Source organism: Panthera onca, chromosome B3, assembly GCF_046562875.1.
Source record: "Panthera onca isolate mPanOnc1 chromosome B3, mPanOnc1 haplotype 2, whole genome shotgun sequence".
Classification (NCBI taxonomy): Eukaryota; Metazoa; Chordata; class Mammalia; order Carnivora; family Felidae; genus Panthera; species Panthera onca.
The window spans coordinates 19,378,267-19,392,719 of NC_138344.1; the positions used below are offsets into that span (position 1 = coordinate 19,378,267).

Consider the following 14,453-nt stretch of genomic DNA (forward strand, 5'->3'; position numbering starts at 1 on the left):
ACTGGTATTAGAAAATCCATGAGGATTTACCATACTCCCACTGCAAATGGCCAGTTTCTTTCCCTTCCCTGCTTCCACACCCTTCTACATGGTTTTTGTTTCTTCCATTGAGAGGTCTTCCCCCACCTTTGCATCGGGCCTGGACTTAGGAATTGGTTATGCTGATGGGATGGTGGCAAATGTGAAGCAAACAGACTTGGAAAGTTTTGGCACACTCTTCCTGGAGCTGAATCACCATGTGAACAAGCCCAGCCAGGCTGTTGGAGATTGAGAAACACATGGCCTCCCTCACCTGCCGCCAGCTGAGAGCCAGCCAACCAGTGTTTAAGGTGTCCGTACCTGTGTGGTTTCCACAATGCCCCCAACACTGGTTACCTTCTTGACTTTTTAACTTCCTCTAACTCCAGCATTTAGTGGTCAGGAAGGTGAGACAAAAAGCACATAGCAACGGCAAGAAAGGTAGGAGCAAACCAGTCACGTGCGGAGTCCTAGCAGTCAACAGTGTTTTTCCAAGGAGTGCTCAATTATCGCCAATGATGCTTGGTTAAGGGGAGTACTGAGAATGATCCGTCAGGCAATACCACAGGTGACCTTAAGAGCTTTGGAGAGGCAGAACTAGACAGAGATTACAGAAAACTGGTTCAAGGAGGGAACTGGCAAGGGGAGAGATGTGGGCCATTGTGGAAATAAAACCCAGCTTGTGGTGCTGTGGCAGACAGAACAGGAGGGGTAGCAAGGAGGGGTCAAGTGCTACTAGGCCAAACAAGATGTAACCAAGAGTTCCACCAGTTTGAAATCTGATGGCCCAGTGAGAGCCCAGTGTTCAGCAGGTCGGGTAAGGAGCAGATGACAAGCAGAGACAACTCCAAGCTTGAGCTGCAGGGAAGGGCACCAGCGGGAGCCAAGGCTCTGTTTCACATGGGCTCATTCTTGTTTGGATGCAAAGCCCGCTTGAACATGTGGTGAGGAAGAGCCAGTAGAGAGGGCAGGGGGTTAGGAGAGGCAAGAGTGGAGTCCGTGAGAGGGTAGGAGATCCGAATGACTGTTCAAATCTTTCTCCTCATGTACAGAGGCAGGTGCACGGGCCAAGGACAGAACTCCAACTACCAGAGTTTCAACTGAAGACTCATCTGTATCTTGCCCAAGGGTCTACTGTTTCTCCATGATCAGGATGGACTGGGTCACACATTCATCACTGAAAACTTACAGCTCCCAAGGGTCTATCACGTCAGTTCCAAGCTGCCATCCCAGCCACAGCCCCTCTGCTGAGGCATGAGGCAGTGTCCTGCCCGGTTCGACATGGCTCTCTGGCCCTGGCCCACTCTCTTCTTCCCCACAGGCCTCAGGTTCTGGCTCCACCTCCTCCTCCTTTCAAGAGGAGAGCAAGACCCACCTTCCCTGGCTACCTCAGTCCACCCTTCTGAAACGCTTTCTGCCCTCAGCTTGTGGCACACAATTTCCCCACTATTTCTACCCCACAGAACTGCTTCATTGGCTAGAGCAAGGTCCCCACCCTGGTTATCTTGGGCCCTTGGCTGTTAGGGGTGCAAGGATGAAGTCAACTATGGTGATCAGGGCTCAAAATTCAAGCATCGTTTCTTCCCATGTGCTCATGACTTGCTAATTTCTAAATTTATGGAAAAACGAGGCTTGAGGGAAATGAGTCACAGCTCACGTATACTAAAACATGCCCTTCCACTTCTAAAATGAATCACTGAGAGCAACTTAACACATCTTTTCAGCTACAGAAAATATGTAAAAGAAAGTATTAAAAAGTTCCTTTACAGCCCACAAGGGAATCTCTCTAAATGTAAACAAATCTGGATAAAATACTTTAACCCAAGTGTGAAACTTCCCATGTAAAAAGCCAATCTGGTTACAAACTGGAAACTGGGATCTCCTAAACCTCACAAACCCCAACCTTGTTTTCACTGGCCTGCTCTTCTGTCTGGAACCCCTGGTATCCCCCACCCAAAATTTTCTTTTATAAATTTTTTTTTATATTTTATTTATTTTTGAGAGACAGACACAGCACAAGTGGGGGAGGGGCACAGAGAGAAGGAGACACAGAATCCGAAGCAGGCTCCAGGCTCCGAGCTTAGCACAGAGCCCGATATGGGGTTCGAACGCACAAACTGTGAGATCATGACCTGAGCCGAAGTCGGAAGCTCAACTGAGCCACCCAGGCGCCCCTCCCCCACCCAAAATTTAACTCAAATGTCTCCAGACTCAAATTCTAGTCTTGACTATCCCAACCTACTTGTTTGTTAAGTACGCTGTTCAAGTGTCCTGTTTTTGCTCTCCCCAACCTTCCCCAAGAGACTGTGAGTCCCATAAAACCAGAATGTATTTCTTCCTTTCTTTATATCAAGGAAGACGACCACAGAATACTTCACATATATCAGATACTCAACTCAAGAATGTTGGCTAATTTATATATGAGACCACTCTAGGATACTTTCCCGGCTAATTCTGAAGATTAATTTTGTTCCTTCTTAGGATATCTCCACTTGACAGCAGGCTCTGTAAACTACAGCACACAGGCCAAATCCAGCCCACGAGCTAAGAAGGAGTCATCGTGCAAGGGGAATGACCCACAGGGCCCTTAGAAACCTGGATGGCCCTTGAGACACCTCTAGACAAGATGTTTATCTTATTGGTTTAGCAATTCCACTCCAAGCACCCGATTTTGTGGACAAACCCCAATGGGTCTGCCAACTCTGGGAATCATTGTAGCTGTCACGCGCCATGCTCACCACAGGAGAGAAATCATGAGGAGGGAAAATGAGTAATAGTAGGAGGTTGTGGGATGATAAAAAGCTGTTTAATGTTTGACAAATTCAAGTTCATAAAGAAGTTTCCTTGAATTTAATAAAGATGCTAAAAATGTTCTTTGCATTTTTTTTAATATTTACAGGTTTTTTAACAAAGTTCTGTACATAAAAATAAATATACAGAAACAACCCCATCAACTGTCTGCATCAGTAATCCTCGCTGGTGGGCTCACCATTTACAAGGAAGACATCATTCAACGCAACCTGTCACAGAGACTGTCCTACCAGCAAGGACTTCTAACTTGAAGAACCATTACTAGGTCTCTTTCATCTCAAGATTGTTAGTCACCTGGAGGGTCTTATCTACCAACTAGCAATTACTCATGAAATCAATGAACACGCTCATTGTGTTCACAGTTAGTGAACTGTGACCAACTGTCACTACTGCTAGTGGTGAGGTCTATATCCTATGCGGACTTCGACCACTAAAGATGCAGGTGTAGTTAAGATCAGAAATAAACCCCACTCCCCTTGGCTAGTCACTGTGAAAAGTGTGCGTAAGGCAATTGAACTGAGGGTTACGGATTCATCTTGCTAATGTCAAAAGCGACACTAACAAGATTCTTAGCCTCATCCACCAGCTGACGGGCCTCTGCGTCCGGGTCTCCAGGAGCAGGCTCCACCTCCTTCACCAGACAAAGGGTTGTAACCTGGGATGAGAGAAAGGAAGCAAAACAGTACTGGGAACATTCTGTATCAAACATAAAATCGTGATCCTCACATGCAAAGCACTACAAAGCTATGGATTCTATTCTCACGGACATTTTCACCAAGCTTGTAGCTACCATGTGAAAAAAATAACTTTATTCTGTGACTGCACTTTGAATTGACTTTCGGCTGGGAATAAAAGAAGCCATCCAGCTTCCTGATCTCAACTCCTCAAGCATATGAAAACTCCCCCAAACACACAACAAATTTGCCCAAAAAAACCTCTCAAGATGGCTGGATTTAAATATATGGAGGCCCCTATTATAGTGCTTAACAAAATGTATACAATTCAACAGCGCCTGGGTGGCTCAGGCAGTTAAGCATTTCTTAGTCTTGGCTCAGGTCATGATCTCATGGTTCATGGGATTGAGCCCCGAGTCAGGCTCAATCTGTGCTGACAGCACAGAGCTTGCTTGGGATTCTCTCTCTCCTTCTCTCTCTGCTCCTCCCCTGCTTGCGCTCTAACTCTCCCACTCTAAAATAAATAAATAAGTAAATAAAATGTATACATGCAAATAAGGACTGTTCAAGCTACAGAAAATAAATTAAAAAAAATCAAAACAGAACAGAACTTGCTGTTCTCAGTGAGAAATGGGTAATCTATGTACTCTGCCCTCATTCTTAACCCTGAAAACTCACTAGCTTCCCAAAGTTAATGGACATTTGGTAACTGGGTCGAGTGCTCGGCTTTAGGCCAGTGAGACCTTAACTGAGGTGGTTTTGCTCTTGACTTGCTGTGGCATCTTTGGGCAATAACTCCCTATGCCTCAATTTCCTTATTTGTAACACACCAAGCTAGTCAGAGAGCATCTAGCTCAGGATCAATGGAAACACTAAGATACCATGCACATAGCAATATCATGCATTACACTTTCTATGATTTCCACTCCTCTCCTAAATATCACCACTGTTTGCTCTGAAAAATATCCTTCCAGCAAGGTAAGTTAAAAAAAAATTTTTTTTAATGTTTATTTTTGAGAGAGAGAGAGTGAGTACACATGCAGGCAAGTGCAAGCAGGGGAGGGGCAGACATACGAGTGCCATCATTCCACTCACTGGGGCCTTGACTGACCTCCCTTTCAACTTATTGAAGGTTTACTTTTTTTTTTTTTTTTTTTTTTACTAAGTGGACACTGAGGCCAAGGAGGTTACAGGCCTCCGGAAAGCGGGATTTGCACCCACATCCTTGCCCTGGGACACTGGGTAAGAGGGCTCCCCAGGTTGGTGACTGCCAGGGGTATGGGGGGCTTGGGATGTGCTTCTTCTGTTTAATCTCCATAATCCTAAACTTCGGAATTAGCCTCAGTTTATAGACAACAAAAGGAAGAAACAGAACCTTGTTTTTAAAAGGTAAATATATGCCATAATTGCTCAAAATGCTTTAACGTTAGGTACTTACCACCTCCTCGCAGAGGTTTTCTGTCAGACTTCCGTTTCGGCAGGACCGATGAAGTAGAAGGCCCAGTGCTATCTTCTTCCGGGGGCTTTCTTACATTTCCTTTGTAACTTTTTCCTTCTTGCATGCTGTCCCACATTTCAATCTTCTGTCTCCTTTTTTGTTCTTCAAGCTGAGGAAGAATCACACGTTACAGAATGAATTCAGAAGCTGCCATCTTTCTCACAGAAAACGCAAACTGTGCCAATTTTCTAATTTTTATTTTTTAACTTTAGGGCATGCAAGCAGGAGAGAGACACAGAGGGAGAGAGAAACTTTTTAAAAAAATTTTTTTAAATTTACATCCAAGTTAATTAGCATACAGCGCAACAACGATTTCAGGAGTAGATTCCTTAATGCCCCTTACCCATTTAGCCCATCCCCCCTCCCACAACCCCTCCCATAACCCTCAGTTTGTTCTCCATATTGAAGAATCTCTTATGTTTTGTCCGTTTTTTGTATTATTTTTGTTTCCCTTCCCTTATGTTCATCTGTTTTGTCTCTTTGTTTCCCTTGCCTCTGGAGATGTGTTAAAGTCTTCATATGAGTGAAGCCATATATTTGTCTTTCTCTAATTTCACTTAGCATAATACCCTCCAGTTCCATCCACGTAGTTGCAAATGGCAAGATTTCATTCTTTTTGATTGCCGAGTAATACTCCATTGTGTGTGTGTGTGTGTGTGTGTGTGTGTGCGCGCGCGCACGCCATATCTTCTTTATCCATTCATCCATCGATGGACATTTGGGCTCTTTCCATACTTTGGCTATTGTTGATAGTGCTGCTATAAACATTGGGGTGCATGTGTCCCTTTGAAACAGCACACCTGTATCCCTTGGATAAATGCCTAGTAGTGCAATTGCTGGGTCGTAGGGTAGTTCTATTTTTAATTTTTTGAGGAACCTCCATACTGTTTTCCAGAGTGGCTACACCAGTTTGCATTCCCACCAGCAGTGCAAAAGGGTTCCTCTTTCTCCGCATCCTCGTCAACATCTGTTGTTGTCTGAGTTGTTAATGTTAGCCATTCTGACAGGTGTGAGGTGGTATCTCATTGTGGTTTTGATTTGTATTTCCCTGATGATGAGTGATGTTGAGCATTTATTCATGTGTCGGTTGGCCATCTGGATGTCTTCTTTGGAGAAGTGTCTATTCATGTCTTTGGTATATTTCTTCACTGGATTGTTTTTTGGGTGTTGAGTTTGATAAGTTCTTTATAGAATACTAACCTTTATCTGATATGCTGTTTGCAAATATCTTCTCCCATTCTGTCCGTTGCCTTTTACTTTTGCTGATTGTTTCCTTAGCTGTGCAGAAACTTTATTTTGATGAGGTCCCAGTAGTTCATTTTTGCTTGTTTCCCTTGCCTCCAGAAACGTGTTGAGTAAGAAGTTGCTGCAGCCAAGATCAAGGAGGTTTTTGCCTGCTTTCTCCTCGAGGATTTTGATGGCTTCCTGTCTTACATTTAGGTCTTCCATCCATTTCGAGTTTATTTTTGTGTATAGTGTAAGAAAGTGGTCCAGGTTCATTCTTCTGCATGTCGCTGTCCAGTTTTCCCAGCACCACTTGCTGAAGAGACTGTCTTTATTCCATTGGATATTCTTTCTTGCTTTGTCAAAGATTAGTTGGCCATACGTCTTTTGGTCCACTTCTGGGTTCTCTATTCTGTTCCACTGATCTGAGTGTCTGTTCTTGTGCCAAGTACCATACTGTCTTGATGATTACAGCTTTGTAATATAGCTTGAAGTCCGGGATTGTGATGCCTCCTGCTTTGGTTTTCTTTTTCAAGATTGCTTGGCTATTTGGGGTCCTTTCTGGTTCCATACAAATTTTAGGATTATTTGTTCTAGCTCTGTGAAGAATGCTGGTGTTATTTTGATAGGGATTGCATTAAATATGTAGATTGCTTTGGGTAGTATCGACATTTTAACAATATTTGTTCTTCCTCTCCAGGAGCATGGAATCTTTTTCCATTTTTTTTGTGTTTTCTTCAATTTCTTTCATAAGTTTTCTATAGTTTTCAGTGTATAGATTTTTTACCTTTTTGGTTAGATTTATTCCTAGGTATTTTATGGGTTTTGGTGCAATTGTAAGTGGGATCGATTGCTTGATTTCTCTTTCTCTTGCTTCATAGTTGGTGAATAGGAATGCAACTGATTTCTCTGCGTTGATTTTATATCCTGCCACTTTGCTGAACTCATGAATCAGTTCTGGCAGTTTTTTGGTGCAATCTTTTGGGTTTTCCATATAGAATATCATGTCATCTGCAAAGAGTGAAAGTTTGACTTCCTCCTGGCTGATCTGGATGCCTTTTAGTTCTTTGTATTGTCTGATTGCAGAGGCTAAGACTTCCAATACTATGTTGAATAACAGTGGCGAGAGTGGACATCCCTGTCTTGTTCCTGACCTTAAGGGGAAAGCTCTCAGTTTTTCCCCATTGAAGATGATATTAGCGTTGGGTCATTCATATATGGAGAGAGAGAATCTTAAGCAGGCTCCACGCTCAAAGTGGAGCCCAATGCAGAGTTCTAACTCACGAATGTGAGATCATGACCTGAACTGAAATCGAGTTGGACGCTCAACCGAGTGAGCCACCTGGCACCCCAACAATTTTCTAATTTAAAAGTCCTTCAAACCAAACCTTCACCTGTGTTTTCTTTAGTTAATAACAGTGCTGTCATCTAGTGGTAGGAATTTAACTCACAAACAGAAACTTTACTAAAGAAAGCAAAAGGCGTCATGGAAAAATGAATACCGATCAGTTCTCCTGAAACTTGCCCATAGGAGGACATGTGAAAGAATTCTGACTTGGAACAAGTGAGCGTGGCTGGAAGGCCTGCTCTGTGGCCATGTGGCCATGTTACCTAAATCACTTAATCCCTCTGCTTTGCATTCTGTGAGGATCTAATGAGAGAAGATTTGAAAGTGCTTTGAAAGTCAAATACTACTGGAAACATAAGGAAAAACTAATCTCGGTGGAAAACTGTGCACAACAATGAGCACTTGAGAAAGCTTGTAATCCTACAGTGAGTAGGCACCCGAGGAGGGTGGGAACACGGTGCCCTGGGCCTTTGCTTCTGCTTCCTACTCCCAGAAGAACAACATTTCTGCCAGTAACTGGGTACCATAGCTTACATACGCTACATTTCCCATTCCCAGTGGAATCCAGACCCAAACTGCTGTTCATTCTGGTTCCAGTTACACTGTGATGTCACAAGGGTATGTGAGATGCCTTAAGAAATCATATATCCAGAAAATTCCTCCATGGCTTTCAGAGTCCCTTGCTGCTAACCCCAAATACCTGTCTCCCCATGCTTCTGCTGTCTGCAGATACAAAAAGTCAAGGAGGAAATCATCTATTCTACACTCCTAGCTGACACAGAGAATGCCAGGATGGGACTCAGCTGACAAATCCTGAGACTACAAAGAGAGCGCAGTTAGCTGTGGGTCAGGCAAGCTCAGTCAGTTGATTATTACTATTATGTTTGTGAAGTACACGAGACAGAACCACATGTGCTACAACAATCTGAACACTGAACACAAGCTTTTGTCCCTTTCCCAATTTTCGGGGGCTCAGACTGCAATTTTAAAAAGTGATCTTTTAAAAAGATTATTTTTAGCTGCATCGGCAAACTGCATAAACGATCAAGCTATCTCATGCACACCACACAAAAAACTCAGGCCCTGAAGTCATCCATTCTGACATGCAGAAGGAATTCAACTTACTCGGTGGCTCTAGGAACAAAACAATAATAATTACATGGTTTGAGATCGGCAGAGCAAAAACCTAAAATTATGCTCAAAACTGGCTCAAAAACTAAAAGAACTAAAACATGCTCAAAAATGGCATTTATGTATACTCTGCTGCCACTTCAATGAAAAATTCCTATGTGTGTTTATATATGGATAAATACTTCTGGAAAAAATACCTACAAATCCTAATAGGGAATGCTTGGGCAGCAGCAGGTAGAACAAGAAGATGAGAAACTTAATTTTCATGGTATTGATTTTTTATATCTCGAATTTTTTTACTCTGTGTGATTTAAAAAGTTAAGTAACAGCAATGTGCTAGTACATTCTAGGTTACTGGCTGCTTTTAGTGGAAATGTGCAACTACACACAGAAGAAGGCTGCTGAGAGAGTTACCATGGAGGAGGAATGTGTGGAGCAGGTGTGGTCCTGTTCTACCCTTTCTTTCTGGGCTCCAGCCAAGCTGGGGAGACCACGCAGAAACCACAAGAGCCACTAGCAGTGGCAGAAAGGCACATGACCCTGGAAACACCAGAGACACAGGCAAAGCCGACAGGAAGACCTATTGCTCTGCTGCCTTAGAGCCAGCTGAGGTTTCCTTCAGGGAGGATGAAGGGGAGCCCAGAAACATCTGGACTGACACTTCTCAGAAAGCAAGAGTCCACACCTGGTCATTTCAGTTACAGACAGGGTCCAATCTGGTGGGTGGTCTCGCACCTATGAAAGGCGGCACAATCCCCTGCCGGCTCACGTCACTTCCAACCGCATCCTTGGTTCTTCCACCCCTCCCCTTCTCCTCCCCCCTCCCCAACCAAACCTGTAAAAAAGCTTTCAAAACTCCATCTCCTGCTCTCCTTCTCACCCCTGGGTTGAGCCCATCGCCACCCTCCCTGGGCTCTCTTTCCATCTGCCGAAGGTGGCCCCACCAAGCTAGTTCATATGAGATACATGGCTTGAAAGAGACAATGGAGGAAGAAGCTGAATGTGTACCCCGTGTGTCCAGTGCCACGGCACCCTGACACACCGTTTTGGGTGACAATACTATGCGAGGAAACCACTGAAAAGCAAAAAGGTAAATAAAAGACAGCTTTTTTAAAGGAGTCTTTTCCCCATAAACCGTAAGATATTGCACAAGGAAAGCACGCTGACAGATGTTAAGTGGAAATGATTCTGTCACAACCAGTTGTTCCCAGTACCCGCCCTAATGGGGGAGGCCATGCAGGCAAGCGTGTGTATACACACCCACACACACTCTTTTACCCACTAAGCCTCCAACTATTTCTTAAGACCATATATTCAAACTCAAACTGGTTCATACCTGTCTCAGTTTTTCCTTATGCTTTTCGACTTGTGCATTTAATTCTTCTTGCATTTTCAAACGGGCAGCTGCTAAAGCCTCTTGTCGTTTAACAACAACATCAGGTTCTAAAATGTCAGAAACAATTTGAGAAAAAAGAAACTCCTGAGAGTCCATATTATTAGAAGGATAAGGAAGTATAGATGTCAGACAATACAAAAAAACATGGATTTTACACAAAAATTCTATTGCTCTGCATGTACTGCTTATGGGGGCAGAGGATTGTCCTGTTGTCATAGTTCATAGCCCTAGTTAAATATCCAGGGCACCAGAAACCCTTTAGAAATGTGTTATTCCTGGGCTCCCTCAGCAATTCCAAGTCAGAGAGCCTGGCACAGCCCAGTGGCTGAGACAGAAGTGGTTTGAGGGGCACCCCAAAATTCCATTCCACAACCTGGACACCTCCTGACACCCAGTCTCCAGGCTGACCAGAATGCTAGAAGACAACCAGAAGATAAAGTTTTCTGATCATTAGCCGTCACTTAACACCCAGATCTATACCACAAAGAGGTAATGATCCTTAGATACTTTACCCTTGTTTCTATGGAAAAGAAACATCCTTCCTGTTAGCATTAATGGAAATGAGCTCCCCAACTTTATCTGTTTTATTCGGTTTATAAAACAAAGCAGAATTATATAAATGTTCAGCTAAGTTCTCTATCTGCTCATCTACTCAGCCCACCATGTCAAGGATCACCAAAGGGCAAGGACACAGGGGTGTGGCTAATTTTTAAAGAAAACAGGGGCGCCTGGGTAGCTCAGTCAGTTAAGCATCTAACTCTTGATTTCAGCTCAGGTTATGCTCTCACAGTTTCGTGAGTTCAACCCCCATGTTGGGCTCTGTGAAGAAGGCCCAGAGCCTGCTTGGGATCCTCTCTCCCTCCCTCTCTCCCTGCCCCTCCTCCACTCATGCTCTGTCTCAAAATAAATAAATTTTAAAAAATAAAGAAAAAAACCAAAGAACTGTATGTTCAAATCAGCACTATACAAAAGTATAGGCAATCATCACTACCTAGACAGTAGTGGGAAAAGACCACTTAATTGAATCCACATAAAATGGGCTAAAACGTTGTGGTTAGTCAAGGGAGCATATGCAGTGGTAGGAATGGCTGGAACTTTATCTTTAAGTTAAATTATTTAAGTATTTATTTATTTTTGAGAGAGAGAGAAAATGTGACTGGGGGAGGGACAGAGAGAGAGGAGACAGAATCTGGAGCAGACTCCAGGCTCTGAGCTATCAGCACAGAGCCTGATGCGGGGCTCGAACTCATGAACTGTGACATCGTGACCTGAGCTGAAGTCAGATGTATAACTAATTGGCTGAGCTACCCAGGAGCCCCTGGAATTTTATCTTAAACAAAACAAAATGACAATTCCACTTCATAGAAATACGAAGTTTGGTACCATTTGTAACTATCAGGTCATTCTCAGTATAAATCAATCAAGTGTGGAGTTTTTAAACCTGATTTTCCTAACAAAATCGTACAACAGCACAACATAACACTTTGGGCTGCACATTTACTTTTTGCAGTGCTTCACGAAAACAATGAGTTCTCTTTAAAAATGCCCATCATCTCATAGATCTTCTCTCCCAGTGTAAGACAGATTTCACACCGCCAGCACCTCCGCCATGAAGAGGGCTGTACTGGGTGACGAAAGCAGTTTCCTAACATCACTGCCACCCTCTTGATGAAACCCTGCAGCTTATGCAAGATGAACAACTGTAATTTGTAGTTTGTTGTTGGATGCACAGCCAATAATCAAAAAGATGGAGAGAATGGCAGGACCACAGGGCTTCGCGGGAGAGAGGAGAGGCATGTTTGAGTAAAGGACATTTCTAAGTCTTTCCACTAATGACTACTTTTGTGTCACAACATGTGCTTTTCTCTCTTCTCAGTAACTGTGGGGAGTCCAAAGAATGATTTTTATCTGTTTAATTATGCTGCTACTCCCAAAACATTTAACATTTCTTTTTTTTTTTAAACTGTTTATTTTTGAGAGACAGAGAGAGTGTGAGCGGGGGAGGAGCAGAGAGAGAGACACAGAATCCGAAACAGGCTCCAGGCTCCGAGCTGTCCGCACGGAGTCCGACGTGGGGCTCAAACTCATGAACCGGTAGATCATGACCTGAGCCGAAGCTGGACGCTTAACCGACTGAATCACCCAGGTGCCCCTGAACATTTATCGTTAGGTATGTCCTCAGAAACTAGCTTCTATCTAGCAAAAAGGCTAAATAAATTTTTGCCACAGCCAAATGTAACTTGAAAGCAGATCTGATGAGGAAGTTGCGAAAATCAAAATGTGATGGATATGAAGAACTAAGTCTGCATTTCTTGTCGCTCACAATGGTTCTAGAAATTTGGTAAGTAGACCCCCAAGTATGGAGAACCTGTGAAATTTTCATTTCAATCCATCCCCTAAATGAAAAACCATTAAAAGATACGCAGGAGTGCCCTACCCACCACCAAGCAGGTTTTCCATCCCATGACAATCTCTGAAATTAAAAACCTATTGCACATTTCCCCAAGATCAATTGCAGAAACATAAAATGGTTTTCTTCTCGTGCAGATTAGAAGCAAGACCTTCTTACTCTTAGTAACAGACTAACTTTTAAATGCTAGAAGAGGTGTAAAGCCACTGCCTTCCTTTCTGTTATCAGACACTAACCCACTGCAGCCGCAGCTTGGTCCAGCTGTCTCTGCCTCAGGGCCCTGAGTCGGGTGGAAACCTTCTGAAATACCACGTAGAGAAGGATGCAGCTGAAGACGATGTACCAGCCATAGGTGGCTAGCAGGGAGCCCACTGAAAAGAAAACAGTTTTCAAGAAAGTAAAAAAACCATATATTGCTAGTGGACTTTTGCATAAAATTCACCAAAAGACAAAGGAAGCATAGCTCCTGCCCTCGAATCCCTCCGGGTCTAGCTGAGGAAATGGCCTCCCAAGTAGGCAGTTAAAATAGAAGCGAGTACAATTCGGGGGTCACCGAGAAGGGACTCCTCAACCATCTGGAGAGTCGGGGGTGGAGGGCAAGTCCGGAGAGCACGGGAAAGCGGGTTTTGATGGGTCTGGAGGGATGTTGATTCGACTCAGGAGGGCAAAGGCCTTTCGGACCTCAGAAATTTATAGACGGGGTGGCCGTGGGGGCCGATACAGCGCCGGGTATGGGGGACGAAACCGAGGTCTGGAATGAAATGCCAAGGGCCCAGTGGCCCCAGTAACGCAAGCCACAAAGGCTTGCTTCGCATAAAGGACTGGCGCAAAAAAGGGCCCGACGGCGCAGCCAGGAGGAGTGCCGCTCCTAGAGGGCCTCGGCGCGCGTTCCAGGCCAGCCGCCCGGACCTGCGTGGCCGCCACCGGCTCCCAGCCAGGCCTCCCCTGGCCTCCCCAGGCCCCGCCGGGCGCGCAGCGGAGGACGACCCACCAAACATGGCGGCGCCCAGGACAGCTGGTGGCACCAACCGGCAACCCGGGGTCACTCACCCGTGACGTGAAGGAAGCGCAATCCCTCTGTCTCCAGGGCCGGCCGCGCGGACAGCTGCTGCCCGTCACGCTCCATGGCCGCCGCCGCCACCCTAGGTGGCCGGTCCGCGTCAGCTCGAGTCTTCGCTTTCCGGCCCGCCCCTCCGTATACGTGGCGCTCCGGGGACTAGCGTCCCTGAGCCCCGGCCAATCGCGGCGCGACCCGGTCCTGAGACTCGGCCTATCACAGCGAGGGTGTGTCCATCTAGGAGGGGCGTGGCCAGCCGGGCGGGGCGGGGCGGCAACAGACTGTCCCCTCCGACTGCGCACCGAGTGGCTGGGCGGCCTCACCGCTCGCCAAAGCCGCCTGACTGACCTGCGGGCCGACTCCCGCGGGCGTGTTTACATTTGTACCGATTGCACGCCGACGTCCCTGGAGGTTAGGGGCCGCCTGGAAACAGGATTTGCGCCCACATCCTTGCCCCGGGCCCACTGGGCAGCAGAACTCGTCAGATGAAACGCTGGCAGCCTCCTCCTCCAGCTGCCCGTGTTCAGGCTAAGAAAGGCCCGCCGACTCTCACGGTTCTCCACCCCTCCAGAACCAAAACCTCCGGGGAAAGAATTAAGGCAGTGGCTCCAGCACGTATCGAATCCTATGAGGTGTCACGCGGCAGTAGCAGTTGTTATCACAGTTTCCCGGTTGTTTCCTCTGCCTGCAAAGCCTTCCTTCACCGCCTTCCACTCCTCTGGCGTCTCTGCCGCTCAGAGGCCTCCTGATTTAACCACCTTACTTGAAATTTGGGCTTGAGTGTGTTTTTGGAGAAGGCTTTGAGGTGAACACACACAGCTGTGTCACGGAGGGAGGGTTGAGAATCAAAAATGCAACCGTGAAAAAAAGCAAGAGACCAGGTGAT

At 45.4% G+C, this 14,453-nt stretch overlaps 1 protein-coding gene across 1 annotated transcript; it reads right to left on the reverse strand.

The window, feature by feature from the left end:
* Positions 1–2,802: 2,802 nt before the first annotated feature.
* SELENOS (selenoprotein S) lies at positions 2,803–13,845 on the reverse strand. The gene is made up of 5 exons (XM_060617830.3): positions 13,561–13,845; positions 12,747–12,881; positions 10,041–10,147; positions 4,942–5,110; positions 2,803–3,484 (listed from the first exon to the last, which is right to left on the reverse strand). Exons 1-5 carry the CDS (start codon positions 13,634–13,636, stop codon positions 3,405–3,407), a joined length of 567 nt encoding a protein of 188 aa, XP_060473813.3. The 5' UTR covers positions 13,637–13,845; the 3' UTR covers positions 2,803–3,404.
* Positions 13,846–14,453: the final 608 nt, after the last annotated feature.